Source organism: Pistacia vera, unplaced genomic scaffold (assembly GCF_008641045.1).
Source record: "Pistacia vera cultivar Batoury unplaced genomic scaffold, PisVer_v2 Contig1148, whole genome shotgun sequence".
Lineage (NCBI taxonomy): Eukaryota > Viridiplantae > Streptophyta > Magnoliopsida > Sapindales > Anacardiaceae > Pistacia > Pistacia vera.
The window spans coordinates 32,037-59,938 of NW_022195191.1; the positions used below are offsets into that span (position 1 = coordinate 32,037).

General features: G+C 33.5%; 2 protein-coding genes and 1 pseudogene across 4 annotated transcripts; all 3 read left to right on the forward strand.

The window, feature by feature from the left end:
* Positions 1-361: 361 nt before the first annotated feature.
* Positions 362-25,196, forward strand: LOC116146156. 2 transcript variants are annotated; one of them, XM_031431569.1, is made up of 4 exons: positions 362-538; positions 1,347-1,498; positions 23,909-24,458; positions 24,711-25,196. In XM_031431569.1, exons 1-4 carry the CDS (start codon positions 510-512, stop codon positions 24,976-24,978), a joined length of 999 nt encoding a protein of 332 aa, XP_031287429.1. In that variant the 5' UTR covers positions 362-509; the 3' UTR covers positions 24,979-25,196. The 2 variants fall into 2 exon arrangements, with proteins under 2 accessions (XP_031287429.1, XP_031287423.1); XM_031431563.1 differs by lacking the exons at positions 23,909-24,458; positions 24,711-25,196 and adding exons at positions 2,210-2,759; positions 3,012-3,497.
* Positions 11,242-14,353, forward strand: LOC116146170 (adenine phosphoribosyltransferase 5-like). Of its 2 annotated transcripts, XM_031431580.1 has the most exons (6): positions 11,242-11,493; positions 11,625-11,735; positions 12,631-12,723; positions 12,974-13,123; positions 13,228-13,286; positions 14,136-14,353. In XM_031431580.1, the coding sequence occupies exons 1-6, from the start codon at positions 11,289-11,291 to the stop codon at positions 14,190-14,192; spliced, it is 675 nt and encodes a 224-aa protein (XP_031287440.1). In that variant the 5' UTR covers positions 11,242-11,288; the 3' UTR covers positions 14,193-14,353. The 2 variants fall into 2 exon arrangements, with proteins under 2 accessions (XP_031287440.1, XP_031287446.1); XM_031431586.1 differs by lacking the exon at positions 11,625-11,735.
* On the forward strand, positions 18,416-23,699 carry LOC116146064 (annotated as a pseudogene).
* Positions 25,197-27,902: the final 2,706 nt, after the last annotated feature.

Below are 27,902 nucleotides of genomic sequence, written 5' to 3' on the forward strand. Positions count from 1 at the left end.
TTTCTCTAAAAACCTCTTTATTCTGATACTTAATTTTTCATCGATTTCCAGTACCACAAAGTTAGAGTTTCTTATTTAGTTGATTTTCAATTGATTTCGATGGAAAATATTTAATCAATTATCACCGTTTGATTCATCGGTCTTACTTTATTAAACGTCTCTTATCTAGTTTCTAGTAATCGTCGAATGCTGATTGAGAAAGTTAAAATATATTAGATATTATGAAATATAAATTTGAGTAGAAAAATGTCATTAAGGCAAACCTTGCGTGGGAACAAGTCGTTTACTCTTCTTTTTTCTAAAGGAAAAATATAATAGAAAAAAAAAAAAAAAAAAAAAAAAGTGACCCGTAAATGTGGCAATTATTTTCCCCCTTAATAGATGACCGAACTGAGCGAGATATTTAATGAATAAATTTCTTTAAAAAAGTTAACTTCCTTCTACACTTCAGTTTCAATAAAACTGAGAAACGGAGACAAAATTCCAAGAAAGAGAGAAGAACGAAATCAATGAACGCAACCGTGCATCAATCTCTCTTGTAAGTGTTTTTTTCTTTCTTTCTTTCTTTCTTTGTTATAATAATTAACATGTATGCATGCAAAATGTTCATCTGATGTGTTTGTTTCTCGAGAAAAAACAAGAAAATTACAACTGAACCCATTTTTTTTTTCTGAAGAACCTAAGTTCTTTTCTTTTGCGTAAGCTCTGAATTTTGCTTTGTTTGGTTTTCAATATGTGAAAGTTTTAATCTTTTTTCTTGTTTGACGACCATGAATGTGAAAATGATAGGTTGTACTATATTTGGTGGTCAAGAAAATTACAGTGAGAAAGAAGAGAAAAAGAGTCCTTGGGAATTTATAGAAACGCAACTTTAAGTGCTTAACTTTGTGAAACAGTGGTAAGGTCCTGACGTGCAATACTATATTTAACTCTGTCTGATTTCTGGGAAAATAAGAAAGATAATGTCTAAATTGAATCAATTATATTATGTTAAATGAACATTAATATCAGAGGTTTTAGTTTATTGGGAATCTCAAGAATGACTTTAAGAATACAGTATGTACTAACATTCTAAAATACCTGAAATGCCTGAGTTTTCTTTTCTTTTACTATTGACCTGATATTTATGAACTTTGCTTTAAGGTAAAGAAAGGAAAGAATGGAAATTGATAACCACAATTTTAACCTTGGTTTTTGTTTGGTTGCTTTCTTCATTGTTTAATGAGATATAAGTGAAATGGAATGTTGCAATGTGTAGTTTTAGACTTATAGTTTTACTTGTGGTAAATGGTTTAAAACTACAACTTTCTATATTCTTTTCCTAAATAAAAGAAAACTTTTTCCAGGAATTATGTTGGAGAGAGTGACTCGGAGGAGCGCGAAAAAGAAGAAGGAATGGTGAGGAAAGGCATAAAAGGAGAAGGTGGTGGTGAGATCAACGAGGTGCTTGAGAGAGTTCAGTGTATGACGCTTCGAAAGGGTGCAACAATCAAAAGAGGTAAAAGACCAGAATTTTCTTCTCTTTATACAAGAGAGTAAAATGTTTATATTACTGAGTTAAAAACTCAAGTATTTGCCTTGAAAAATTAAAAATTCAAGTTAAAAGAGAGTAAAAGTTATATGGAGCAAGTCTTCAACAACATTGGAAAAAACTCGCTATTTTATTGGTAGGCATTATTATTCTCTTTGAGTAAAATAGTAGTTTGTAGAAAACCCTGAAAGTAGTATCTTTGAATTATTATGGAATGGGTTATCTGACATATTCTGATGTTGATTATAATCTTTTTAAAGTTTTTGTATGAAGTAAAATAAGGTCTGTCTTTGTAGTGAAGTTGATATCAGTATATTGCTTTCAATAATCAAGCTAGGTTGTACAAAGTTCATCAAAATCCTCTTGCAAGTTGCTTGATAGTTGTGCATTGGTAGATCTTGAAGAATTTTCTTTCTTGCAAAGAATCAGACTGCGTTTTTGAGGTCTGTTCCATGGCAACCTCTTTGTAAATTACACCAGACTGTTTTTTGAGGTCTGTACCAATGTGCCTTTCATCAAATAAGAATGAATCTAAAACTGCTTTAATATTTTATGGTAGAATTACTTCATTATAAATGTATATGTTGCATTGCTGGAGTTGTTTTTTACTTTTTTTGTTATATGTTGGGTGCATATTCTTTGAGCCGTATTTCAATCTGGTAGTTAACGTCCTTTCAGGTGAAGAGATTTCCAGTGAAAAATATGATCTGTGGAGGCAAGAGCAGAAGACAAGAGCAGCTAGGCTAGAGAAACAGCTGAAATCAAGGTGGGAACTTCAGGAGCTAATTGAAGAACAATTGAACAGGTTCCGTTCCCACTACAACCATGCCATGGTCCCAATCCAACTCAAGGATGTAGCTGAGCTGCTCATGCCTAGATGGACTCCACCTCATGAGTTGGCTGCGCTGTCCTGGCTAGGCGATTGGAGGCCATCTGCCATTCTTGACCTTATCTGCGGCTTAGTCTGTCCCTCAACCTCATTATCGTCATCATCTTCTTCCCTATCAAACTCAGGTGGGATTGAACGGCTCTTATCACAGGTCATACATGAGATACGTATTGAGGAGTCAATAATTGACGAGGAAATGTCTGAGATTCAAGCCACGTGTATCCTCCACCTTCCTTTTGCTTCATTGAACAAAAGGCAATCAGGTGGCTCCACCTTGGGTTTCATTCAGGAAGAATTCAAGAAGATTGAGCGGGTTATCACTAAGGCACAACAACTCAGGTTCAGTTTTCATAGTAATTAAGTATGATAACCTTTAACAGTTGTTCTTACCACCTAAAATGTGACATTTATTGACCTCTAAATATATTTTAGCATAATTGAATTGTGTACTGGTCACATCATATACTTCGTTTCTTGACAGTCCAAGCCCCCGATTTATATACATAAATACACTCATTAACAGAAATATTAACTGTAATAATGACTGAAAAGTTCATTTTATTGACTGCTATGTGAAAAATTGTATGACAGGTACAAGACATTGGAGTTGGCCGTGAAGAAGGTCTTGAGCCAAACTGATGCAGCGCAGTTCTTAGTAGCTTTTGCTGAAATTCAAGATGTTATCCACCAAGTTGCTGAGCAGCTGAAATTGCGAAAGGTTCTGGTAACTCTGCCCACCAAAGCCTCGAGACCTAAGCTAACAGCGGCAAATCTCAGGATCAATCTTAACAAACCAGAATCAGTCAATAGAAAATACACACAGGATTTTACTCTGTTGAGTAGTTGTCCAGACTTGTAAGTGTTCATCATACGCTCATTGACATTTTACTCTGTTGTTACGGTAGTCATATACTATTGTGTAATTTCATCTCTGTGTCATGGGTTGTGGAATTGTACAAATATGTTTACGCATAGGATTCTGGGAAATACCACGTTGACCAATATGTGAAAGAAAGTCGATTATACGATTACCTTGTTTTTGAAGAATGTTTTTACGCATTTTCATTTGTAGTTTTTACGAAGCATTTAGTCAAATTTTAGATAAAGAACTGGTTTGGCCTGATAATGTTTGAAATTTTCTTGTAATTTTTATGGTTCACAATCTGATTAAGATGAAAGCACTACAACAGATGAAATTAAATAAAATAGTAAAGATTCCAAAGACTGGGAAAAGTAATAACCTTTACTGATGAAATCAAATTTGGCCTTTAAAGTTTAGTGCCGGAGATTAGATATTGGAGAAAACCAAACAGAAATGCTTGAAGCTGATATTTTCAGTTTCATACTTTCATCCTTCTGTTTAATTTCCTCCAATTCTCGCCTACGACAATCACTATATATATATATATATTCCTTGTGGCATCGTAGATCGTCTTAAGTGAATACTGAAGATGAGATATTGGAGGAAACCAAACAGAAAGCATCAAACAATGTCAATCTATTTAGTTTCCTGCAATTCTCACCTTCAATCATTCACACCCATTTCTGAAGTTTCAGAAATTATGTAATTGTGAAAGTGGAGGCTGGACATGAGATACTAGAGGAAGCTAAACAGTAACAACAGAATCAAGCTAATCTGTTTAGTTCCCTCTAATCCTCACATACAGCTTCGACAATCTGTCTGTTTTTTCTCATCCCCATATATCCTTTTAAGAGTTTAGTAAATTTTACATTCTTGTTGAGAAACCCTTCAAGCCATAACCAGTATTTATAGATCTTGTAAAGAGCCTGTAACACGCAGTTCACGATGTATAAAATGTCAGAATCTTCAGAAACAGCAAAAATTCCATGAAAAAAAACCAGTCAAATTTGCATGCTTTAAGACTGTTCTGAAGTACTCCTGTCTCTCTGCTACAAATTTGGGAACCAACCAAAACTAAATTTTGAAAATATTTCAGGTTGTTAAAACATAAAATCATTTAACTACCTTTGACCGACCGAGTGGTTCAATAGGAACTCTTAGGTGTATTACTCAAGAGGTATGAGTTCGAGTCTCTCCTCGGTTTCTAATTTTTAAATTGAAAAACACTTTAAATAACAAAAAAGAATATGAAAGATTGGATTAAAAGTTGAAGAGGTGACAAAAGCGTAACAAAGGTCAAAATAGTTTGAAATTTGGTTACAAAAGGTAATAAGATTTGCTTGGAGAAGAAGCATTAATCAAATGAAATCTCAATTATAACAGGTGGTTTAAAACTCAAAATCTCATAATGATTTTCATGCCACGATTGTGGAAAAACATGAACCACTGAATCTTCTATGGGACCAAAACATCATTCAGAGGATTTCTTTTTTTTCCTTCTTAATCATACTTATCAATAATAATTTTGCTTTTAAACATCTTCAAGAAAATTATTCTCTAATTTCTGAAATCAAACCCCTATGATATTCAAAAGATCTCTAGAATATAGACACTATCAAATTACATAATTTAGTTATTTGATGACATTAAATTTGCAGGATAGCAAAGAAGAAAACATTGAAAATAGCCAAATGGAATCACAACAGGGTGGTTTGAAAGTAAAAGAGTAAAAAAAGGTTTCATAAGCTTCTAAATTCAAGTTCCCCTCCGGCATTAATAAGGGTGGCAATTAGGGCTCTTACTCAGTCGATAGTTCTAAGGTCTCGAAAGATTAGTTAAGATACGCACAAACTAGCTCGGACACTCCCAGTGATTAAAAAAAAAAAACATTGAAAACGACTAAATGCAATCACTTTTGAAGAATAACAAATTTTTTGGATTGTATCATGATTTGATCAAAATTTCCCACATGGTGAGCGAGATTTGATGTTGCCATGGACCAAATGCAACATTCACATTGACATGATGGCAATTTTTTCTTCTTTTGCTGCTAACAAATTCACGTGCAAATTATATCCCATATTTGCCTAACAGTGTTAAAAATTGCCTTAAAATTTCATGGAACAAAATCTTATTCAATCTTGTACTACTTATTTTTCATGTCTCCTTTGTCTTGTGACAAAAGGGTTCTATTTAATTATGAATTCTAGTAGCATGAACCATGCTTTGTTAAGACTTTTTTTTTTTTTTTTTTTTAATTCCTTTATAAATCTATTTATTTGTTTTTCTTATATAGATATATGTGTCATAAATATGATCATTGGATTATAGTTATTTTGTTTTTTCTTAATGACAGGATGTGTCCGAGTTAACTTATGCGCACCTCAATTATTCTCTTAGGACTCTGAAATTATCGATCGGATAAGAGCTCTAGTGGCTACTAAAGGTGTTCAAAAGAACCGATTGGAACCGGAATCGACAGGTACTTAGGATTTGGTTCCGGTTTCTACTTGGAACTGGCCGTCAACGGGTAGGTTCCAGTTCCAAATTTTTGGAATCGTTACTATGTGGTTCTGGTTCCTATAGTTAGGAACCGGAACCGGGAACCCAGACTAATATAAAATAAAATTAAAAAGTAGGGGGGTTAATAAAAACTTTTGTAGAAAAAGTTATGTAAATAAATTTATATTTATATTTCATAACATTTAAAGTAAGTTGGTTTGATTTTTGAGAATCTACCTTTACAAAGTAATGGAGTTTGTAATTTTGAATTTTATTTTTGTTAACAAGTGTCAGGTGGGGGGGCATTTGTAAGTTTTAAGGGTTTTTTTTGCCATTTTAAAAACTATTGGGGGGTAATAAATTTTACAGGGTACCCAAAACTGGAACCCTTATTACAGGTTCTGGTTCTGGGTACCTAGGAACCGGAACAGTCGGTTTCAGTTTTGGTTCTAGTTCTTTCAAAAAGCGCAAGGTACCCGGAACCGAACACCCCTAGTGGCTATCGCTATTAACAACCGAGGAGAGACACTAACCCAGGATCTCTTAAGTAATATACCCAAGAGTCTTTATCAAACTACTCGATCACCCAGAGGTATGTAGTTTGGATTATAGTTGTTGATTAGCCTCACTCTAAAATGTTGTTACATGATAATATGCTGATAAAATAGTTAATATATTAACCGGTAAGGTTTGATTAAATACCAAAAAATTCCTCTAAGGTTTTTGAAATAATAAATATTCTTATATTGTTTAAATTTTAGGTGTTAAAGATAAAATGTATGAAGGTAACTTGGAAAATAATGATTAACTTGTAATATTATAAATTCTAATATATTACTATCGATTCATTAATAATAAGGGAATTTTTGTCATTTAGAAACTTTAGAGGGATTTGATAAGTTCATTATTATATTTAGAACAATAATTTATTTATTGGTAAAATACAAATAAATCCGGGAATTGTTCATTTTTATTTATTGGTAAAATACGAAGAAAAAGAAAATATCATTGGTTCATTATACTTTAGCTATACATCAAAAAGTAAATATAATTTTAAAATGACATTAATTTCCTTTAAATAACAAAAAAAGTAATTGAATTAGCAGGGTGAGACCTTCATTTTACTTATTTAATGATTTAATTACAAAATACAATAAAACTTTGATGATATTTTTAAAACCATAGGGGGTGTATCATACTTCTTTAAAACCTTAGGACGATAAGGTAATTTTTCCACTAATAAAAGTGAGAAGAGACAAATGAGGAATAATTAAGAAATTAATGATTTAATTAGTAGAAATAATGGTAATTATGATTTATAACATGTTGTGATTATTGAACTAGTAGAGTAACAGGAGAATGTAATGGCATCTATAAATGAGCAGGACTACACTTATTGATTTTGTAGATCGACTTCCCATCCTGACTGATGTGGAGTGTGACGTGGTCGACATGGGGATTCCCCATGTCGCATTCTATGTCAGTCAAGGTTAGGGGTGAAATCGAATTGAGTATCTGGCTACTCAAACTTGACTCGATTTCTACAACACCGAATTCGAATTCAAGCCTGAGCAATTGAGTTTGAACTTGAACTCGATACCTAAAATTAGAATTTGAGTTAAAATTCGAGCTCGTATAATCGAGCTTAATCGAACTTAATTGAGCTTTTCGAATCGAGTTGTATCGTGATCGAACTCGACTCAAATTAAGTATTCTAGGGTGCGTTTGGTTCATTATTTTGGATAGGATTTTAGGAATAATACTGGGTAGTTGAATAGGGGAGTATTACGAGGTAAATTTTGTAAAAAGCCCCTAGGTTTGCTAATTTAATTAAATACCCCAATATATAAAATGATAAAAGCACCCCCACCACCCGCAGTGCTAGATTCCGACTACCACCGCCGGAATCTGGTTGAAAAATTGCGTTACGACATAGACTGGTCGGATTTGTGTTGTAACGCGTCGATCTGGCCTTTTTCGGCCACATCCACCACGACTCTGGTCAGAAAAGACCAGATCTATGGCCAAATGTGGCCATTGATGGCCGCAAAGGTCCATCTTTGGCCGTCAGAGACGACCAAAGATATGGCCGTCGTTTTCGGTCAACGATGGCCAAGATTTGGCCAGATCGGTGAATAACCGGCCAGTTTCGGTCGTGGTGTAAGTCTTAGGGACAGATTCCAACTATCATCGATTGTGGTTGCCGAAATCTGGCAAGTATGGGTGGGTGAGGGTGTTTTTGCTAATTTTTAAACTTTTTTTGGGGGGTATTTAGTGAAATTAATAAACTTAAGAGGGTCTAAAAATAATTAAAAAATACACTAATATTTCTCAAATAATGTGCCAAATAATATTTGAGAAATAAGATTGAAAATATGGGTAAAAATATTGAACCAAACGCATCCCTAGCTATTCAAACTCGAGCTCGACTCGACTATTGTCGAGCTGAGCCTAAGCCAAAATCGAGCTAAGCTCGAGCCGCTCGGGAGTGGGTCAGCTTAATTTTTACCCCTAGTTAGGATGGGTAGTTAGATTTGCATAATTGGTAAGTGTAGTATTTTCCTTTATAAATAATTAAATATAAGCTTTGTTGTCATCCAATCATTGTGGAACCCTCAAAACATAAAAGTTAAACAAGTAGAAGAGGATTAGCCAAAAGGTTGTAAAGTACTAAAAGCGTAACAAATTTCTCATTGACCTAAAGGGCCCCTAAATCTTTCATGATCTTTATCAAAATGAAATCAACGGTCATGATTTTGGGGTTAAATACTTCAACAAATCTTCACCCTCCATCAAAATAATAATTGAAAGGCTGGAGATGTTAGGGGTGGGTGGGGGCCTGTTCTCATTAACTAATACTACTCAAGCGTGCACATGAACAGTCCTCACGTTACTTACCTTTCATGGGCCCTCCCAAATATAGGCCGCACGAGCCTCCGCGATTTGTTCCTCTGCTTTGCACATTTTTTTAAACGTACAACCGGTTTTTATCCTTTCATTGTAAATTTAATACTGCCACTTTTTCTTTTTCTTTTTCATTTAATTTCTTCCTATAATTTTCATATTTTAATAAATTTTTTTTTATTAATTTTCATATTAATTCTCTATTTGGTATTAATCAATTCTAATATAAGAAAAAAATAACTCGATTTGGTATGAAAATTACAAAAAATAAGTGAAAATATCATATGAATATAGAGTTTTTTTTTGTCATTCGCAACGATGTGTATTATTGCATGTGATTTTGCCATTAAGCTCGAAGAAGTCAGAAGCCTGCAAGGATATAGTTTGACCCAGAATTAGTTCAACTCAACATTGGTCTAACCTAGTATAAGCTCGTCAAGAGGGATAGCTCGACTCAACACAAGTTAGTTACGACTAGCCCTAACAGTTGTTCGACAAACCAGGGGTAAGCTCAAATTCCAGATATTTTGGAAGGGATAAGATTAACATTGGTGGCAGTGCGATCTTAGCGGCCAATCACGAAAATATTGGAGTTACAATTTGAATTTGATTGCAATCTCGATATTCTCTCTCTTTCCTTCATCTCAAACTTGTATAAATACCCCTTCCAATTATGAGAAAGCGGTTAGCAATTTTTACTTTTCAGTTTACATACATTGTAAGCTCTCACAGCAATAAAATAACAGTGGACGTAAACCCAAGTTTCAACTGACCGAACCACTTAAAAACCTTTTTACATTATTTTTAATTCAATTTCTAATTCTCATTAAATCACGCATATATTGGTTCTGATTCCACTAAGGTCAATCGAATCTCTTTCGTTGGTGTGAATTTTTGCATCAACATGTATACTTTACCAAAATAATTTTTGTCGTTCTGAAAAAATCTTAATTTAAAAAAAAAAACTATATTATTTTGTAAAAATTACAATTAATAATAAAATTCCAGTTGAATTGAACATAGTTTTCCAATCACCATTGAGTGGCCAAGTGGTCAACTAGGACTCTTAGGTGTATTACTTAAGAGATCTTGAGTTCGATTCATCTTAATCCAGAATAGAGATAGCCATTGGAGCTTTTACTCGATCCTGATCAGTAGTTCTAAGGTCCCAAGATTGGTTCCAAGGTCACAGAAGAGCAGTTGAGCTGCGCATAAATTAGTCTGGACACTTGATCATATAAAAAAAAAAAAAAAAAAAAATGTTTTCCCTCCAAAATGGAAGATGTCAACTACATTGTTATTTATTTTGATAAGGATTAAAGTAACGCAAGAGGATGAAACTTTCTTAAAAGGGAAAATGTCAGTTCTTATATATCATTAATGGAAAATGTCAGTTCTTATATATCATTAAAGTATCACTTTCTTAATACCAGAAAATATGACAGTAACATCCAATGCTCATCAGTCAATATTCTAAATCATCATAATATCAATCACACTTTAAATTACTTTTGTCAAAATAAACAGTATTTTTTTTTTTTTTTAATGACCGGGTCGGTTAGGTTATATATAATTCAATTAATCTCTTAAGATCCTGAAATTACTAATTGGGTGAGAACTCAAATGGTTATCCTTATTATCAACCAAGGAAAGACTCGAACTTAGAACTTTTTGAATAATACATCTAAGAGTCTCTGTCGAACCATTCGGTCACCTAGAGGTAATTTAATAAAGGACAATATTACACTTACAACCTAATCTTACAAACTTTCTCTTACAACTTTGACGTGGTAGCTCACAATTGGTCAGTTCACAATGGGTACCGGTGTGTCAAGGCCAACTTACATACACCTCAACAATCCCTTGACCCTGAATAAAGGGTCTAAAACAAGACAAGCCTTGCGATCCGTGTCCAACAATATTGACAATCGTTCTTGTGATTCGAACTTGAGACCACAAGGGAGCAAACCTCTTAGCCCAAGCTTTTATCATTCATCTAACCCATTGTTGGTTTTTTTAGTATATATATTACCAAAACATTCCACAACAAAATTACAATGCTAAAAATATTTTATTTGATCAATGGTTTTGCATCATCCTAAAATGATATAATTTCTTGTAATATATTATAATTAATTTTGAAACACATTTATTCAAAAATAATTATAAAAAAACATATAAAAAGTATTAATTAAATAATATAAAGAGGATAACTTGGTACATGATCTCAATCATTAACATAATCTTTTGTACAAATAAAAAATTATAATAACTTTAAATCTTATTTAAAAAACCCATTAATCAAATAAAAAGAAACTATTAATTTACATATCATCAACTATTTAATCAACTGAAACTATGGCTTTTCTTTTTCTTTTCAATACCTTTTCTCAATTGTTTATATAATTAAATAATAAAATAAACTATATATAAAAATAACTATTTTTTGCCTTTTTTTTTTTTTTTTACTTATTTTTAAAACAAATTCCCTTATTTTAATATTAAAAAGTCTATAAATAAATGTAGTGGTTCTAGTGGAGCTTCAAGCCAACAAAGAAAACACAGTGCATAGTGAATGTTTTCTTCATTCAGTGTTAACGATGATGTTCAATTTGAGTTTATGTGTCTTCCTCTTTCCTTGTGTGAAGAAGAAGCCCTCAAAACAGCTTCGTTTTCCAGGGAGAAAAAGCTCAAAAACCCCTGAAAGTAAAGAGATGTTTGCAGGTGAAAATGGGTTGGAAGGAGACCCACGATTGAAGGCCATTAAAGAAGCCATTAGAGTCGTTCCTCACTTCCCAAAACCAGGTCCATGAATACCATTTTCTTTCTTTGTTCGTTTTGAAACTTGCATGTTTCTGTTAATATGAGTTGAAAGTTTTTGTTTTTGTGTTTTTGGAAGCTAAAGTTTTTTTTTTTGGTGGGTTTGTTTTTGGTAGGAATTATGTTTCAAGATATAACTACACTGTTACTTGATCACAAGGCGTTTAAGCACACTGTGGATATTTTTGTTGATCGTTATAGAAATATGAGGATCGATGTGGTAGCTGGTACTCTCTCTTTCTTTGTGTCTCTCTCGTTTTTGTGTGTATAAGACTCAGAGTTTCAAGTACACAGGCACAGTTTTATTTATTGTGGTGATTGGTGATTAGTGTTTGCTTTTGGTTGGCACTTTCTGCGGATCTAATTTAAGGTGGAGAAATTAATATATGTCATGTTTGTGGTTGTTTCCTGTTTTTATCATTGTAAAGTGGAAATTTTTGTAACTTAGTGGATGTGATAGGATTTTTCTTTTAAGAAAGATTTATTTTTTCCTGTTGCAGTTGGGTTTGAAGGAATAACATCTATTGAACTATCTTATTTTATTGTATTTGAATGGATTCTTCCTTAGAAAGTGATATTTTTTAGTCTTTTTATCTAGTACATTGTCTGATTGTTTTTTTTTTTTTTTTTTTTAAAATTTCATTGAACTGTTAACTGGGTTAAAATGCAGAAGTTAAAAGTGATTTGGGTTCAATTGAAGTGGCATTAGAACCTAATTGGGTTGATCTTAGAGCTTTGGCTCCGTCAGGGGCTGTATTTTCAATCAATAATTTGTGTCCTCTAATCGATTCATCTTCATTGAATTCAAAAAAAATTTCCTTAGTAGTAATGTTCAAAATTTGGTGAAACTTACAAAAGTCATGTTGAACTATCAACAAAGTAGAAAGTTGGCTTTGCTGAAAATGTGGCTTCATAAATTGCTAATTCATGAATTGTGGTTCTTTTGTGGAACTGTCTTTGAGTTTGATTTGCTTGAGTTACCAGTTTGAGTTATGCATATTGCTGACAAAAATTTCAATTTGTTGTTGTTGCCTCTCAACATGGAGAAAATTAATTTGCTTTCTTTGATCTATTTGGCATTATTTGTTGTGGCTGCTCACAAAATTCTAAGTTACATTCCAGGATGCGAGGCGAGAGGATTTGTGTTTGGCCCTCCAATTGCCTTGGCTATCGGTGCCAAGTTTGTTCCTCTACGTAAACCTAGAAAGTTACCAGGTATGTTGTTCTATATGGCTGTGGTACTAGTTGAGTGTAACATTTTTCTAGTCTGTGTTGATTTATTGGTTACCTTAATTTAGCAACTGTTACTTAATGGCATTATTCGCTTTACATTACTGATGAGGATAAACTTTATAATTGCATTGCTATTATTAGTTGTGGAAAAGGATTATAAGAGATGAAATATTATTTTGTTTCGAAGTGAGATTCAAACCTTCTACATGAATTGAGTGAAATATTTCTACAGGAGAAGTCATCTCCGAAGCATACACACTGGAATATGGAACAGATTGTTTAGAGATACATGTTGGGGCTGTTCAAACTGGAGAACGGGCTATAGTCATTGATGATTTGGTGGCTACAGGTGGTACACTCTGTGCAGCAATAAGACTATTAGGTGAGGTCTAAAGGTCCATATAGATTTTCTTTTTATGCTTTTTTATAATGCTTTCTTTGGCCTCATAACTGAATTTTTCGCAAATTGCAATTGCTCTTAATTAGAACGTGTTGGAGCTGAAGTAGTTGAATGTGCATGCGTTATTGGGTTGCCAGAGATTCAGGTAATGATTAGTTATTTTTAATATTTATGTCTTCTCGTCAATTACATCTCAAAACTTAGTTGAATTCCCTTTAAAAAAAAATGGCTGCTTCTGTTTCTACATCATGTGTTTTGGTACCTTTCATTATACTATCAAATTATTTTTGTTGCTTGGACATATGTCCATAACTTGGCGACTAATTGTTGCATAGCAGACTGAGCTCCTTGCATGTATTTGTTTATCGATAATGTTAATTCCCGGTATTCTTGGACCAAGTTAAGCTGGTAGATTTGGTCTTGGTTTAATCTTCAAGTTAAGATGGTGTAAAGTTTACTCGAAAGTTGAAGAAATTTAAAATTTTTACATTATCTTATTTTGATTGTTCACATTATGGTTAACAATTGCAGTACTGCTTTTCTGCTTACAGTCATGACAGACCAACTAGAGTCTTGAACCCTGGTCATGATAAACAAACTAAATTAACTATTGTATTGAAATTTGGAATGCGCATTTGTCCAAAGTTTCACATCATGGAAAAACGAAGTTGTTTTGTCAAAGTTAGTGAGTGTTTATTTTCTTTCATGTTACTTCCCAGACTCGATGCATGATCAGGTTTTGCCTAGCCATGAAGTATCTGTGCATATTTGAGGATTTGTTCACTTAGTATGTGCGGCTAATTATATGATATATTATGCTTTATATTTCTTTTTGTATACATATTTTGCAATGTCGTTGTTCATCAAAGTATTGAAGCACTATAAGGCTGTGCTGTACTATTTGCCTAGACTTATTTTTGGTTTTGATTTCATTAATGGTCTTCCTTAACAGTGTCTGACTATGTAGCTTACTCAAATGCTTGCACTTTTGCAGGGACAAAACAGGCTAAATGGAACGCCGTTGTACATGCTTATTGAGCCACGCCAGTAAACAAAAACTCTTAGACGAAGGAACAGTGTACACGAGACTTTTGTATTCGTGCTGTAAAAAATCGATGTATTAGAGAAAGTCTTTATTGATTTTTTTCTGCGTAAGCCATCAGTAGATATGAAATTTTGTTGTATATCTGGATATCCTCAGTTCATATATAATATTGCTTACAATTCTTGAAATGGTCCAACGCATTCTTGGTTCTCTTCTAAAATTAGCTTCGAAAGGAGAAATAGTTGGATTAAAAGGTCTGATGCTGATGAGCAATCACTAAAAAAGTAAGTTAATCCCCTGTTGAATTGATTGAACAAAATGTGGAAGAAGATTGCAGATGTAACATGAATGCATAAAAAGAGAGAATCTTCTGCAGTTCTTAAATTGATGAATGCAGGCGTGTTCCAGACAAATGCAATTTCATGCTACATTATATAAAGAAATCATATAAGCATGAAAAGAATTACTAGTATATACGAAAAAATTTGACAGTGGAATTTACATCAGATCAAAGAATAACTCTCTGACTCAAACATTCTTTATGATAATATTGGGTACAGGACGAATAACAGGTACTCCACAGAAGATAATTGCTGGACGAGGCCTGAAGGGGGGAAGAATCATAGGTTGAGAATAGCGAGGAACAACCATCTTCATACGTCTTCCAATACGAGTACTGATACCGTATAAACATCCAGTAAAAACTCCTTCTTGAAACCCCGGCATCATCTTCATCCTTGCAAAAACAGAAGCGGTTAGCAGACTGTCAGAACCAGCGTTATGAGCCGCGCCCTTCCTCTCCACGCCTAAGATCTTCGCCGCTCTACTCAATCCAATCTCACCACCCAATAACCCAGTACAGTGTTTTGCCATGAATTTTATATCAAACACGCACCCGAACACCATGGATGCCACCTCAACAAACTCAAACACAGTTCTTGGCATGGGTTTGTCCGTCAACAGTTTCAGAACATAGGCAAAATCATAGAGGCCATGGAAAGACACCCACTTTATGTTTCTGTGCCGTGACAGAATGTCCATGAATTTTGGTACAAAAACTTCGCTTGACAACCCATCCCTTCTGATTTTCTCAATATCAAGGCCGTTTTTCCTCAAGAAATCAATCGATTCTTCAGAATGTGCATCTTTCTCCGGATCAAAATCACTGAAATTGAACTCCCAAGTTGAACAGATAATACCGTTACCATCTGAAAGTGTGATACCCAGTTGGATAATCTTCGTCAAATCGACATTAAACTTCAAGTCATTGTAGCGCAGACACTCTGACGCATCTCTGGGAGTGTTTCGAAGGAAACCCGGAAACTCTGTGTCGAAAGAAAGGAAATTGAATCGGTTTAGACACTGATCGAAGAACGCCAGCTCTGTATCAACATTCGAACCCCAAACTTCTCTGATTTCTTCCATCGTCTTAGAACAGAGAACAAGAGAATGAATCTTTTCGAGTAATTTCGAAGACTAAACAACAAATTGAAAACACAGAGCGAGAGAGAATTGGTGAACACGAAGAGGGGAAGATTGAGGTAATGAAATTGAGAGCGAGAGAGTAGAAGTTTCCGATTTATTTTAAAAGAGGTAAGAAACGAAATCCGAATTTGAGAAGTCAGGTTGGTTAAACATAAAATCATATTAATACCTTTGAGGACCGAGTGGTTCGATGAGGACTCTTAGGTGTATTACTTAAGATGTATGAGTTCTCGGTTTCTAATTTTTAAATTGAAAAGCACTTTAAATAACCAAAAAGATAGAAAGATTGGATTAAAAGTTGAGAGGTGACAAAAGCGTAACAAAGGTCAAAATAGTTTGAAATTTGGTTACAAAAGGTAATAAGATTTGCTTGGAGAAGAAGCATTAATCAAATGAATCTCAATTAAAAGGTGGTTTAAAACTCAAAATCTCATAATGATTTTCATGCCACGATGTGGAAAAAACATGAACCACTGAATTTCTATGGGACCAAAACATCATTCAGAGGATTTCTTTTTTTTCCTTCTTAATCATACTTATCAATAATAATTTTGTTTAAACATCTTCAAGAAAATTATCTCTAATTTCTGAAATCAAACCCCTATGATATTCAAAAGATCTTAGAATATAGACACTATCAAATTACATAATTTAGTTATTTGATGACATTAAATTTGCAGGATAGCAAAGAAGAAAACATTGAAAATAGCCAAATGGAATCACAACAGGGTGGTTTGAAAGTAAAAGAGTAAAAAAAGGTTTCTAAGCTTCTAAATTCAAGTTCCTCCGGCATTAATAAGGGTGGCAATTAGGGCTCTTACTAGTCGATAGTTCTAAGGTCTCGAAGATAGTTAAGATACGCACAAACTAGCTCGGACACTCCCAGTGATTAAAAAAAAAAAACATTGAAAACGACTAAATGCAATCACTTTTGAAGAAAACAAATTTTTTGGATTGTATCATGATTTGATCAAAATTTCCCACATGGTGAGCGAGATTGATGTTGCCATGGACCAAATGCCACATCACATGACATGATGGCAATTTTTCTTCTTTTGTGCTAACAAATTCACGTGCAAATTATATCCCATATTTGCCTAACAGTGTTAAAAATTGCCTTAAAATTTCATGGAACAAATCTTATTCAATCTTGATACTTATTTTCATGTCTCCTGTCTTGTGACAAAAGGGTTCTATTTAATTATGAATTTAGTAGCATGAACCATGCTTTTTAGACCATTTTTTTTTTTTTAAATTCGTTATAAATCTATTTATTTGTTTTTCTTATATAGATAATGTGTCATAAAATGATCATTGGATTATAGTTTTTTTTTTTTTTTTTTTTTTTTAATAACAAGATGTGTCCGAGTTAATATGCGCACCTCAATTATTCCCTGGGCTCTGAAATTATCGATCGGTAAAGTTCTAGGGGTACTAAGGGTGTTCAAGAAACGATTGGAATCGGAACTGGCCGTCAACGAGGTAGTTCGGTTCCAAATTTTTGGAACGTTACTGTGCGGTTCTGGTTCTGGTTCCATGTTAGGAAACAGAACCAGGAACGAGACTATATAAATAAAATTAAAGTAAGGGGGTTAATAAAAACTTTTGTAGAAAAAGTAATGTGAATACATTTAAATTTATATTTCATAACATTTAAAGTAAGTTGGTTTACTTTTGAGAATCTACCTTTACAAAGTAATGGAGTTTGTAATTTTGAATTTAAATTTGTAATTTATTTTTGTTAACAAGCGTCAGGTGGGGGGCATTTGTAAGTTTTAAGGGTTTTTTGCCATTTTAAAAACTTTTGGGGGTAAATAATTTTACAGGGTACCCAGAACCAGAATCGTCATTACAGGTCCGGTTCGGGTACCTAGGAACCGGAACAGTCGGTTCGGTTTCCAGTTCTTTTCAAAAAATGCAGGGTACCCGAAACCGAAAACCCCCTATGGCTACCCCATTAGCATAGAGAAGGGACTAAACTCAGGATCTCTTGAGTAATACACCAAGAGTCTCTATCAAAACTTGGCCACCCAGAGGTATGTAGTTTGGATTATGTGTGGATTAGCCTCACTCTGAAAGTTGTTACATGATAATATGATGATAAAATAGGTAATATGTTAACCGCTAAGGTTTGATTAAATACCAAAAATTCCTCTAGGTTTTTGAAATAATAAAAATTTTATATAGGTAACTTGGAAAAATAATGATTAACTTGTAATATTATAAATTCTAATATTTACTATCGATTCATTAATAATAAGGGAATTTTTGTCATTAGAAACCTTAGAGGGATTGGTAGTTCATTATATATTTAGAAAAACAATTAAAAAAATACAAATAAATCCGGGAATTGTATATTATTTATGGGTAAAATACGAAGAAAAATAAAATATCATTGGTTCATTATACTTTAGCTATACATAAAAAAGTAATTATAATTTTAAAATAACATTAATTTCCTTTAAATAACAAAAAAAGTAATTGAATTAGCAGGGTGAGACCTTCATTTTACGTATTTAATGATTAATCAACCAAATACAAAAAACTTTGATGAATTTTTAAACCATAGGGGGTGTGTCGTCTACTCTTTAAAACCTTGGGACGATAAGGAATTTTTCCACTAATAAAAGTGGGAGGACAAATGAGGAATAATTAAGAAATTAATGATTTATTAGTTGAAATAATGGTAATATGATTTATAACATGTTCTTATTATTGAACTAGTAGGGTAACAGGAGAATGTAATGGCATCTGTAAATGAGCAGACTACACTTCTTGATTCTGAAATCGACTTCTATCTGACTGACATGGAGTGTCACGTGGTGACATGGGGACTCCCCACGTCGCATCCATGTCAGTCAAGATTAGGGGTGAAATCGAACTGAGCATCTGGCTACTCGAACTTTACTCGATTGAAATACCGAATTCGAATTCAAGCCTGAGGAATCGAGTTTGAACTCAAACTCGATACCTAAAATTAGAATTTGAGCTCGTATAATCGAACTTAATTGAGCTTTTCAAATCGAGTGTACGTAATTAAACTCGACTCAAAAAGTATTTTAGCTACTAAAACTCGAGCTCGACTCGACTATTGTCGAGCTGAGCCTAAGTCAAAATTGAGCCAAGCTCGAGCCGCTAGCGAGCGGTCAGCTAATTTTTACCCCTAGTTAGGAAGGGTAGTCAGATTTGCATAATTGGTAGTATAGTATTTTCTTTTATAAATATAAGCTTTGGGTCATCCAATCATTGTGGAACCCTCAAACATAAAAGTTAAACAAGTAGAAGAGTGTAGCCAAAAGGTGTAAAGTACTAAACGAGTACAAATTTCCCATTGACCTAAAGGGCCCCGAAATCTTTATGATCTTTATCAAATGAAATCAACGGTCATGATTTGGGGGTAAATACATCAAAAAATCTTCACCCTCCATCAAAATAATAATTGAAAGGCTGGAGATGTGGGGGTGGGTGGGGGGCCTATTCTCATCAACTTATACTACTCAAGCGTGCACATGAACAGTCATCACGTTACTACCTTTCATGGGCCCTCCCAAATATCGGCGCACGAGCCTCCGCGATTTGTTCCTCTGCTTTGCACATTTTTATAAACGTACAACCGGTTTTCTTCCTTTCATTGTAAATATAATACGCCACTTTTTCTTTTTCTTTTTCATTTATTTTCTTCCTATATTTACATATTAATAATTTTTTATTAATTAATCCTATTTGATATTAATCAATTCCAATATAAGAAAAAATAACCCGATTAGTATGAAAATTACAAAAATTAAGTCAAAATATCATATGAATATAGATTTTTTTTTTGCATCGCAACGATGTTGTGTGATTTGCCATTAAGTTGGAGAAGTCAGAAGCCCGCAAGGATATAGTTTGATCAGCAATTGGTCTAACCTAGTATAAACTCGTCAAGAGGAATAGCTGACGTAGATACAAGTTAGTCGCGACCAGCTTGGCAGTTGTTCGACAAACCAGAGGTAAGCTCAAGTTTCAGATATTTTGAAATGATAAGATTAACATCGGTGGCATGTGTGATCTTAGCACCCATGGGAAAATATCAGAGTTACAATTTGAATTTGATTGCAATCTCGTATTCTTTCTTTTTCTTCATCTCAAACTTGTATAAATACCTTTCTAATTATGAAAGGGGGTTAGCAATTTTTACTTTTTAGTTTACATATATTGTAAGCTCTCACAGCAATAAAATTACAGTGGACGTAAGCTCAAGTTTTAACTGACAGACCACTTTAAAAACCCTTTTGCATTATTGTTAATTCAATTTCTAATTTCATTAAATCACGCACATATTGGTTCCGATTCACAAGGGCAATCGGATCTCTCTCGTTGGTGCGAATTTTTGTAATAAATATTTTGTCGTTCTGAAAAAAATAATAATTAAATAAAAAAACATATTATTTTGTAAAATTGCAATTAATAATAAAATTGCAATTGAATTGAACATAATTTCCAACCACGTTGGTGGTCAAGTGGTAACTAGGACTTTGAGTGTATTACTCAAGAGATCTGAATTCGACATCTGACCTAGAGTAAAGATAGTTTTGGAGCTCTTACTTGATTCCGATCAATAGTTTCAGGGTCTCAAGATTGGTTACAAGGTCAATGGAGAGCAGTTGGGTGTGCATCAATTAGTCTGACACTTGATCATAAAAAAAAAAAAAATAAAAAAAAAAAGGTTTCCTCCAAAATGGAAGATGTCAACTACATTTATTTATTTTGATAGGATTAAAGTAAAACAAGAGAGGAAACTAAAACTTTCTTAAAACGGAAAATGTCAGTTCTTATATATCATTAAAGTGTCACTTTCTTAATACTGGAAAATATGACAGTAACATCCAATGCTCGTCCGTCAATATTCTAAATCATTATAATATCAATCACATTTTAAATACTTTTGTCAAAATAAACAGTATTTTTTTTTTTTTAACGAGGGGGTCAGCTAGTTACGTATAATTCAATTAATCTTTCAGGATCCTAAAACTACTGATTTGTGAGAACTCCAGTAGTACCCCTATTATCAACTAAGGAAAGACTCGAACTCGAACTTAGATCTCGAATAATAATTAAGAGTTTCGTCGAACCATTCGATCACCCAGAGGTAATTTAATAAAGGACAATATACATTTACAACCTAATTTCTTTTTGTATATATATATTTTTTTTTTTCTTTGGTTATCGATAGTGTTAGGGCCAGCTTAATACATCTCACAATCTCCTGACCCCGAAAAAGGGATCGAAACAAGACAATCCCTGCGGTCCATAACCAACAATATTAACAACCGTTCTTGTGATTCGAACTTGAGATCAAAGGGGAGCAAACCCCTTGTTAAGTTTTTACCATTCGGTCAATCATTGTTGGTTTTTAGTATATATATTACCAATACATTCCAAAACAAAATTACAAGGTAAAATAATTATTTGATCAATGGTTTTGCATCATCCTAAAATGATATAATTTCTGTAATATATATAATTAATTTTGAAACACATTTATTCAAAAAAATATAAAAAAAACATATAAAAAGTATTAATTAAATAATATAAAGAGGATAACTTGGTACATGGTGTCAATCATAACCTAATCTTTGTACAAAAAAAATTTTAATAACTTTAAATCTTATTTAAAAAACCCATTAATCAAATAAAAAGAAACTATTAATTACATATCATCAACTATTTAATCAACTGAAACTATGGCTTTTCTTTTTCTTTACCACCTTTCTCAATGTTTATATAGTTAAATAATAAATAACTAAAAACTTGCCTTTTTTTACTCATTTTTAAAACAAATTCTTATTTAATATTAAAAAGTATAAATAAATGTAGGTTCTAGTGGAGTTCAAGCCAACAAAGAAAACACAGTGCATAGTGAATGTTTTCTTCATTCAGTGTAACGATGATGTTCAATTTGAGTTTATGTGTCTTCTCTTTCCTTGTGTGAGAGAAAGCCCTCAAAACAGCTTCGTTTCCAGGGAGAAAAAGCTCAAAAACCCCTGAAAGTAAAGAGATGTTGCAGGTGAAAATGGGTTGCAGGGAGACACGATTGAAGGCCATTAAAGAAGCCATTAGAGTCGTTCCTCACTTCCCAAAACCAGTCCATAATACCATTTTCTTTCTTTGTTCGTTTTGAAACTTGCATGTTTCTGTTAATAGAGTTGAAAGTTTTTGTTTTGTGTTTTTGGAAGCTAAAGTTTTTTTTTTTTTTTTGGTGGGTTTGTTTTTGGTAGGAATATTGTTTCAGATATAACTACATGTTACTTGATCACAAGGCGTTTAAGCACCACTGTGGATATTTTTGTTGATCGTTATAGAAATATGAGGATCGATGTGGTAGCTGGTACTCCTCTTTCTTTGTGTCTCTCTCGTTTGGTGTATAAGACTCAGAGTTTCAAGTACACAGGCACAGTTTATTTATTGTGGTGATTGGTGATTAGTGTTTGCTTTTGGTTGGCACTTTCTGCGGATCTAATTAAGGGGGAGAAATTAATATATGTCATGTTGTGGTTGTTCTCTGTTTTTATCATTGTAAGTGGAAATTTTTGTAACTTAGTGGATGTGATAGGATTTTTCTTTAAGAAAGATTTATTTTTTCCTGTGGCAGTTGGGTTTGAAGGAATAAAATCTATTGAACTATCTATTTTATTGATTTGAATGGATTCTTCCTTAGAAAGTGATATTTTTTTAGTCTTTTTATCTAGTACATTGTCTGATTGTTTTTTTTTTTTTTTTTTTAAATTTCATTGAACTGTTAACTGGGTTAAAATGCAGAAGTTAAAGTGATTTGGGTTCAATTGAAGTGGCATTAGAACCTAATTGGGTTGATCTTAGAGCTTTGGCTCCGTCAGGGCTGTATTTTCAATCAATAATTTGTGTCCTCTATCGATCGATTCATCTTCATTGAATTCAAACAAAATTTCCTTAGTAGTAATGTTCAAAATTTGGTGAAACTTACAAAAGTCATGTTGAACTATAACAAAGTAGAAAGTGGCTTTGCTGAAAATGTGGCTTCATAAATTGCTAATTCATGAATTGTGGTTCTTTTTTGGAACTGTCTTTGAGTTGATTTGCTTGAGTTACCAGTTTGAGTTATGAATATGTTCTGGCAAAAATTTTAGTTGTTGTTATTGCCTCTCAACATGGAGAAAATAATTTGCTTTCTTTGATCTATTTGGCATTATTTGTTGTGGCTGCTCACAAAATTCTAAGTTACATTCCAGGATGCGAGGCGAGAGGATTTGTGTTGGCCCTCCAATTGCCTTGGCTATCGGTGCAAGTTTGTTCCTCTACGTAAACCTAGAAAGTTACCAGGTATGCTGTTCTATATGGCTGTGGTACTAGTTGAGTGTAACTTTTTCTAGTCCGTGTTGATTATTGGTTACCTTAATTTAGCAACTGTTACTTAATGGCATTATTCGCTTTACATTACTGATGAGGATAAACTTTATAATTGCATTGCTATTATTAGTTGTGGAAAGGATTATAAGAGATGAAATATTATTTTGTTTCGAGTGAGATTCAAACCTTCTACATGAATTGAGTGAAATATTTCTACAGGAGAAGTCACTCCGAAGCATACACACTGGAATATGGAACAGATTGTTTAGAGATACATGTTGGGGCTGTTCAAATGGAGAACGGGCTATAGTCATTGATGATTTGGTGGCACAGGTGGTACACTCTGTGCAGCAATAAGACTATTAGGTGAGGTTAAAGGTCCATATAGATTTTCTTTTATGCTTTTTATAATACTTTCTTGGCCTCATAACTGAATTTTTCGCAAATCACAATTGCTGTTAATTAGAACGTGTTTGGAGCTGAAGTAGTTGAATGTGCATGCGTTATTGGGTTGCCAGAGATTCAGGTAATGATTAGTTATTTTTAAATTTATGTATTCCATAATTGATAGTTGTGCATTGGTAGATCTTGAAGAATTTTCTTTCTTGCAAAGAATCAGACTGCGCTTTTGAGGTCTGTTCCATGGCAACCTCTTTGTAAATTACACCAGACTGTGTTTTTGAGGTCTGTACCAATGTGCCTTTCATCAAATAAGAATGAATCTAAAACTGCTTTAATATTTTATGTTAGAATTACTTCATTATAAATGTATATGTTGCATTGCCGGAGTTGTTTTTTACTTTTTTTGTTATACGTTGGGTGCATATTCTTTGAGCCGTATTTCAATCTGGTAGTTAATGTCCTTTCAGGTGAAGAGATTTCCAGTGAAAAATATGATCTGTGGAGGCAAGAGCAGAAGAGAAGGGCAGCTAGGCTAGGGAAACAGCTGAAATCAAGGTGGGAACTTCAGGAGCTAATTGAAGAACAATTGAACAGGTTCCGTTCCCACTACAACCATGCCATGGTCCCAATCCAACTCAAGGATGTAGCTGAGCTGCTCATGCCTAGATGGACTCCACCTCATGAGTTGGCTGCGCTGTCCTGGCTAGGCGATTGGAGGCCATCTGCCATTCTTGACCTTATCTGCGGCTTAGTCTGTCCCTCAACCTCATTATCGTCATCATCTTCTTCCCTATCAAACTCAGGTGGGATTGAACGGCTCTTATCACAGGTCATACATGAGATACGTATTGAGGAGTCAATAATTGACGAGGAAATGTCTGAGATTCAAGCCACGTGTATCCTCCACCTTCCTTTTGCTTCATTGAACAAAAGGCAATCAGGTGGCTCCACCTTGGGTTTCATTCAGGAAGAATTCAAGAAGATTGAGCGGGTTATCACTAAGGCACAACAACTCAGGTTCAGTTTTCATAGTAATTAAGTATGATAACCTTTAACAGTTGTTCTTACCACCTAAAATGTGACATTTATTGACCTCTAAATATATTTTAGCATAATTGAATTGTGTACTGGTCACATCATATACTTCGTTTCTTGACAGTCCAAGCCCCCGATTTATATACATAAATACACTCATTAACAGAAATATTAACTGTAATAATGACTGAAAAGTTCATTTTATTGACTGCTATGTGAAAAATTGTATGACAGGTACAAGACATTGGAGTTGGCCGTGAAGAAGGTCTTGAGCCAAACTGATGCAGCGCAGTTCTTAGTAGCTTTTGCTGAAATTCAAGATGTTATCCACCAAGTTGCTGAGCAGCTGAAATTGCGAAAGGTTCTGGTAACTCTGCCCACCAAAGCCTCGAGACCTAAGCTAACAGCGGCAAATCTCAGGATCAATCTTAACAAACCAGAATCAGTCAATAGAAAATACACACAGGATTTTACTCTGTTGAGTAGTTGTCCAGACTTGTAAGTGTTCATCATACGCTCATTGACATTTTACTCTGTTGTTACGGTAGTCATATACTATTGTGTAATTTCATCTCTGTGTCATGGGTTGTGGAATTGTACAAATATGTTTACGCATAGGATTCTGGGAAATACCACGTTGACCAATATGTGAAAGAAAGTCGATTATACGATTACCTTGTTTTTGAAGAATGTTTTTACGCATTTTCATTTGTAGTTTTTACGAAGCATTTAGTCAAATTTTAGATAAAGAACTGGTTTGGCCTGATAATGTTTGAAATTTTCTTGTAATTTTTATGGTTCACAATCTGATTAAGATGAAAGCACTACAACAGATGAAATTAAATAAAATAGTAAAGATTCCAAAGACTGGGAAAAGTAATAACCTTTACTGATGAAATCAAATTTGGCCTTTAAAGTTTAGTGCCGGAGATTAGATATTGGAGAAAACCAAACAGAAATGCTTGAAGCTGATATTTTCAGTTTCATACTTTCATCCTTCTGTTTAATTTCCTCCAATTCTCGCCTACGACAATCACTATATATATATATATATTCCTTGTGGCATCGTAGATCGTCTTAAGTGAATACTGAAGATGAGATATTGGAGGAAACCAAACAGAAAGCATCAAACAATGTCAATCTATTTAGTTTCCTGCAATTCTCACCTTCAATCATTCACACCCATTTCTGAAGTTTCAGAAATTATGTAATTGTGAAAGTGGAGGCTGGACATGAGATACTAGAGGAAGCTAAACAGTAACAACAGAATCAAGCTAATCTGTTTAGTTCCCTCTAATCCTCACATACAGCTTCGACAATCTGTCTGTTTTTTCTCATCCCCATATATCCTTTTAAGAGTTTAGTAAATTTTACATTCTTGTTGAGAAACCCTTCAAGCCATAACCAGTATTTATAGATCTTGTAAAGAGCCTGTAACACGCAGTTCACGATGTATAAAATGTCAGAATCTTCAGAAACAGCAAAAATTCCATGAAAAAAAACCAGTCAAATTTGCATGCTTTAAGACTGTTCTGAAGTACTCCTGTCTCTCTGCTACAAATTTGGGAACCAACCAAAACTAAATTTTGAAAATATTTCAGGTTGTTAAAACATAAAATCATTTAACTACCTTTGACCGACCGAGTGGTTCAATAGGAACTCTTAGGTGTATTACTCAAGAGGTATGAGTTCGAGTCTCTCCTCGGTTTCTAATTTTTAAATTGAAAAACACTTTAAATAACAAAAAAGAATATGAAAGATTGGATTAAAAGTTGAGGAGGTGACAAAAGTGTAACAAAGGTCAAAATAGTTTGAAATTTGGTTACAAAAGGTAATAAGATTTGCTTGGAGAAGAAGCATTAATCAAATGAAATCTCAATTATAACAGGTGGTTTAAAACTCAAAATCTCATAATGATTTTCATGCCACGATTGTGGAAAAACCGAAAAACATGAACCACTGAATCTTCTATGGGACCAAAACATCATTCAGAAGATTTCTTTTTTTCCTTCTTAATCATACTTAACAATAATAATTTTGCTTTTAAACATCTTCAAAAAAATTATTCTCTAATTTCTGAAATCAAACCCCTATGATAATCAAAAGATCTCGAGAATATAGACACGATCAAATTACATAATTTTGTTATTTGATGACATTAAATTTGCAGGATAGCAAAGAAGAAAACATTGAAAATAGCCAAATGGAATCACAGCCGGTTGATTTGATGGTAAAAGAGCGGAAAAATGTTTCATAAGCTTCTGAATTCAAGTCCCTCCAGAAATTAATAGAGATGGTCATTAGGACTCTTACTCAGCCTGATAGTTCTAAGATCTCGGGAGATTAATTGAGATACGCACAAACTAACCTGGATACCCTAGTGATTACAAAAAAAAAAAAAAAGACATTGAAAACGACTAAATGCAATCACTTTTGAAGAATAACAAATTTTTTGGATTGTATCATGATTTGATCAAAATTTCCCACATGGTGAGCGAGATTTGATGTTGCCATGGACCAAATGCAACATTCACATTGACATGATGGCAATTTTTTCTTCTTTTGCTGCTAACAAATTCACGTGCAAATTATATCCCATATTTGCCTAACAGTGTTAAAAATTGCCTTAAAATTTCATGGAACAAAATCTTATTCAATCTTGTACTACTTATTTTTCATGTCTCCTTTGTCTTGTGACAAAAGGGTTCTATTTAATTATGAATTATAGTAGCATGAACCATGCTTTCTTAGACCATTTTTTTTTTTTTTAAATTCGTTTATAAATCTATTTATTTGTTTTTCTTATATAGATATATGTGTCATAAATATGATCATTGGATTATAGTTTTTTTTTTTTTTTTTTTTTTTAATAACAAGATGTGTCCGAGTTAACTTATGCGCACCTCAATTATTCCCCTGGGGCTCTGAAATTATCGATCAGGTAAAAGTTCTAGTGGCTACTAAGGGTGTTCAAAAGAACCGATTGGAATCGGAACTGGCCGTCAACGAGTAAGTTCCGGTTCCAAATTTTTGGAACCGTTACTGTGCGGTTCTGGTTCTGGTTCCTATAGTTAGGAACCAGAACCAGGAACCGAGACTTATATAAAATAAAATTAAAGAGTAAGGGGGTTAATAAAAACTTTTGTAGAAAAAGTAATGTGAATACATTTAAATTTATATTTCATAACATTTAAAGTAAGTTGGTTTGACTTTTGAGAATCTACCTTTACAAAGTAATGGAGTTTGTAATTTTGAATTTATAATTTGTAATTTTATTTTTGTTAACAAGCGTCAGGTGGGGGGCATTTGTAAGTTTTAAGGGTTTTTTGCCATTTTAAAAACTTTTGGGGGGTAATAAATTTTACAGGGTACCCAGAACCAGAATCGTCATTACAGGTTCCGGTTCTGGGTACCTAGGAACCGGAA

Bases quoted from the DNA above. Each gene is read 5' to 3' on its own strand.
- LOC116146156 (XM_031431569.1), top strand. From the start codon at position 510: ATGAACGCAACCGTGCATCAATCTCTCTT. The intron at 539-1,346 runs GTAAGTGTTTTT...AACTTTTTCCAG, and splicing joins ACCGTGCATCAATCTCTCTT to GAATTATGTTGGAGAGAGTG. The intron at 24,459-24,710 runs GTTCAGTTTTCA...ATTGTATGACAG, and splicing joins ACTAAGGCACAACAACTCAG to GTACAAGACATTGGAGTTGG.
- LOC116146170 (XM_031431580.1), top strand. From the start codon at position 11,289: ATGATGTTCAATTTGAGTTTATGTGTCTTCCTCTTTCCTTGTGTGAAG. The intron at 11,736-12,630 runs GTACTCTCTCTT...GTTACATTCCAG, and splicing joins GAGGATCGATGTGGTAGCTG to GATGCGAGGCGAGAGGATTT. The intron at 12,724-12,973 runs GTATGTTGTTCT...ATATTTCTACAG, and splicing joins TAAACCTAGAAAGTTACCAG to GAGAAGTCATCTCCGAAGCA.